The sequence below is a fragment of the Anoplophora glabripennis genome, unplaced genomic scaffold (assembly GCF_000390285.2).
Source record: "Anoplophora glabripennis isolate ALB-LARVAE unplaced genomic scaffold, Agla_2.0 scaffold63, whole genome shotgun sequence".
Classification (NCBI taxonomy): domain Eukaryota; kingdom Metazoa; phylum Arthropoda; class Insecta; order Coleoptera; family Cerambycidae; genus Anoplophora; species Anoplophora glabripennis.
Genome location: NW_019416222.1, coordinates 138911 through 143027, shown reverse-complemented (window position 1 = coordinate 143027; position 4117 = coordinate 138911). Strand labels below are relative to the sequence as shown.

The 4117-nt window shown below is 34.8% G+C and overlaps 1 protein-coding gene across 1 annotated transcript in view; it reads left to right on the top strand.

Moving 5' to 3' along the window:
• The first annotated feature begins 3134 nt into the window (after positions 1-3134).
• LOC108912729 (UDP-glucuronosyltransferase 2B7-like) overlaps positions 3135-4117 on the top strand; it is a 5782-nt gene continuing 4799 nt past the window's right edge. The window contains exon 1 of the mRNA XM_018718055.1: positions 3135-3950. Coding sequence (XP_018573571.1) covers positions 3141-3950 — 810 coding nt within the window. The 5' untranslated portion in view covers positions 3135-3140. The remainder of the gene's footprint in view (positions 3951-4117) is intronic.

The following is a 4117-nucleotide window of genomic DNA, read 5'->3' as shown; positions in this document are numbered from 1 at the left end:
AAAATATAATATATTATTGTCTAATATTTCTCTATACGGTTAGGAAAATGACAATTATAGTAAGGGCTCCATAAATTTATAAGATAATTAATTTGGACCAGAATCCTATCTAAAATATGCTCTTCAAAAATAAACAGTACTATTGACCGCACGTATCTAGTATTCCACTTGCTATACGGAAGTATACGAACTGGGCTAAAATTTTAGCATGCATTCCAACATCGTCCCAAAGTCACAAAGTAGCTTTCCAGGAGTACTGGAAAGGGTTGCATTCAAAATAACAGACCTGTAACACATTTAATACATTAAATTATAGTTATAAAAAGAGTATTTAACTGCAAAATATGTATAATCACATGCTTTTTTCCTAAAGATGGGAATCCACTGTTCTGTTGTTATATACAGGGTGATTCAGAACTTATCCAAAAAAAAATTCTGGATGTACAGGAGACCCTTATAAATACAATTTTGTAAAGAAATAATCAAAAAGGGCAGTTCGAAAATGATTTAAAAATATACACTTCTGCACGGCACTGGAAACTGGTCCACTGTAAAACCTGACCTCGTACAATGCGACCGGCATGGCGGTGTGATAAAAACGGACAAAAACTTTCGCAAGGAAAGAAATACGTCAATAGAATTTTATCGCACCTATTTTATATCGGCAAATTCAACTGCTTTTGCCTTTATTAATTAATACAATTAATTTGTTTTTTCCCGATTTTACAACAATTGTTCAAAATCCACCAACGTGTAAACACATTTGGGTCCGTCTTACTCAGTTTCTACGAACTAACACAAATGTTGTCTTGCTTCACCATAACACAAATGCTTCACCATAAATTAAAACGATATCCATATAGCAACTACACGCAAACCATTTTTGACACTAACTACCCATTTTTGACACTAATTACTAAAAAAAATATTGTAAACACAACAGATAACAGGTAAATACTGTTGCAACGACGATTGCAAAATACGATTTCAGTATTCGGAGTCGCTGAGGCCACGTGGCTCTCCACGGGCATTGCAAATGATGCTAGAGACTACAGTTGTCCAGCTATGTAGTCGTTGAATGTACTATAACTTCAATAATTTTTTTCTCGGAAACTATAAGGATTTTACAATTTTTTTTTACGATATTGACTCCATTTCTCATGCCGCATCTATTCCCATTTTTTTTTGGATAAGTTCTGAATCATCCTTTATACTGAACAACCATATATATGACGTCAGAGGGGAAAACTGGAATAGAAGACTCAGAATTTTCTGAAATTTCGCTCTGTCATAGGAACTCATAGCTTCTTTAATTAAAGCTCGAAAAAATTGAAGAATATGCAACAATTCCATGACATTGTTCGGAATTAATGGAAATGTGAATAATTAAAAAAAAACTGTAAAATAGTTGGCTAAAAAACTAAAGAGGATCTGTGTACTGATATTATTCCATTTCACTCCAAGATGCGTTCTGGCATGTTATGTTGGATCACGTAGCGTGATGTTTTGATATATCAACGTGCATGTAGAGGTTTTATCATACAAAAAAAAATATATGTTAAAAATTGATAAAATTTTATTAATTAAGGCACATAGGTATAATATAATAACTATAGTCCAGTTAAAAATGACTGAGTATTGAATGCCATAGGAGAGGAAGGACAATATTGTTATATCCATTAAATTAGGAAACGTTTTAGTGCCAACACCAGTTTTTTTTCGGTTAATTTAATCACAATAAAGGCATTTTGCTAATGAAAGAAGTTTGGGAACAAGTGGCACCACTACGACAAAGACACATTCTTTATTCATGTCGTACAAATGCATGTTTATATGCTTACCTTTCTCGCATACCTGTTTGTAGAAATAGCTCACGCCATTTTTTAACGGTTACTTTGAAAGGTTTATTGGTAGTATACTTTGTTATGTGAAATAAGTTGTTGGGTGAAAATTAAATGTCTAACAGTAAATACGAATTTTTCAGCGGTCTTTCAGCTCTCAAAGATTTTTAAATGACATGAAAATAGTAGAGACCAGTATATGAGAACAGATTAGCATGGGGAGAAATTAATTGCGTTCTAAATTAATTAGATATTCTCAATATCTAACTAATAAATTACTATTCATTTCAATTTAATCAGAAGGATTCGCTATGATTTCCGAAATATGCCAACAATAAAGTAAGCGTAACGTACGAGAGTACGGGGGGTGCAACAGTATGCACATATCATTCATCATCTGCACAGTGTCCTAAAAGATTGATTTTGGGCATTAAGGCGCCTCCTCAATTTCTATTAAGCTTAAGTGCCTCCTAAGTATGCATTGACCTGTCAAGATCCTCATAATTTAGTTTAGGGCTCATTGATCAAGACTCAGCAGCCATATCTTCTTAGATTTGTTAGGTCCATAAAACTATGGACTCTACATCCTCTATTCATCCTCTTATTTTAGCCTAATATTTGATAGGTCCATTTATTAAGGGCCCTGTTAATGCTACCGTGTGTAATTCCGAGAATTGGTTTAGGTCCCTGTTCATGTCCCCTGAATCTAAGACGAGTCAAATGGTTTGCTCTGTCTAGAGATACCCATGTGGCCCGGAACTTAAACCAACTCTAACTCTGCCAGTAACCCCAGGGCATCTCCCCTGAACAAGGACCTTGTTCTCTGCGAGCTAACTCCATGAATGCGGCCTCTCCTCTACATAGCTCCATACCTTCTCCTTACTTGCGAAAACCTCTCCCTGAAAGACTGTGATATTTATGTAGTCAGTGAAAAACTTTCCTGGATATCTCTGTCTTCCTCCTGAATTCTCATCTCCCACCCGAGATTTGTCAGTATAGGGATCCCGATGGGAACATATCATCTTCCTGCTTCAACTGCTCTCTCCAGAAGGTTACTGCGGTACGTCCACAGTGACCCAGTGAACAAATTTTAAATCAATTACCACATCTCTCTTATATGGCATGAATAGAACACTGAATTTTTTAAGTGTACGAAGACTGGACTAGGCAAGTAATATGCATGCAATCATGCATACCATATCGTTTTGTCTAAATTTACTATCTTATCAGACTGTTAAATATAACTATATTTTATGCAATTCGTCAGTATTATACACTAATTCATGGTGAATACGTGAAATGTTTTCCAAATATATTATCCTAGTCGTTCACGTCGCGACTGTTGCGTTCTGTGCCAATATTTTGGCAATTATACCGACCCCATCGTACAGTCATCAAAAAGCTTACTACGATTTCTGGAATCAATTGTCTCTAAGAGGTCATAAAGTGACTGTGATTACATCAGATCCACAAAAGAATGAAACTCTGACCAATCTAACAGAAATCGATATAAACTGGGCTTACAAATTCTTTGCAGACATAAGTGATCTGGCCGAAAACTCTTTGACCATGTGGAGTTTTCATAAATGGGCTCATGATATGTCATACAATATATCAGAAGCATTATTATCACAACAACAAATTCAAGATTTTTTACATAACAAGCAGAAGCATTTTGACGTACTTCTTGTGGAATTTTTCTATGTTGAGCTCTTGGTTCTTGCAGAAAAATACAACTGTCCCACAATTCTATTCAGTACCATGGATGTATTTGTAGTGACTCATGAGAGAATAGGAAATCCCACGTCTCCAGCATTATATCCTGATGAAGGATCGTCCTTCTATGCCCCGCTTAGTTTTTCAGAAAGGATAGCAAGTATGATTTATTACTTGCACACTATACTGTTCTATGAATATATTAGCCATCCTATTAGAGAAAAACTATTACACATGTTTTTCAACACTACTTCCACGATCAATAAATTAATAGACAACATCGACATGGTGTTTATTAACGCCAATCCAGTTATACAGCATCCTAGAGCGGTTGGACCCACGACGATTTATACCGGCAGTTTAAACTATAAATTTGCTACAGCCTTGCCAAAGGTAAATATTCTTGTGTATAATCACATATTTGGAAAATTTCTAAATTTATTTACTATTCCTTGTTCTGTTGCCTGTTTTCTAATTGTTACATTTTGACATATTTCAAAGAAACTTAATATAGGAACACATTTGGAATAACGAAATATATATATATATATATATATACA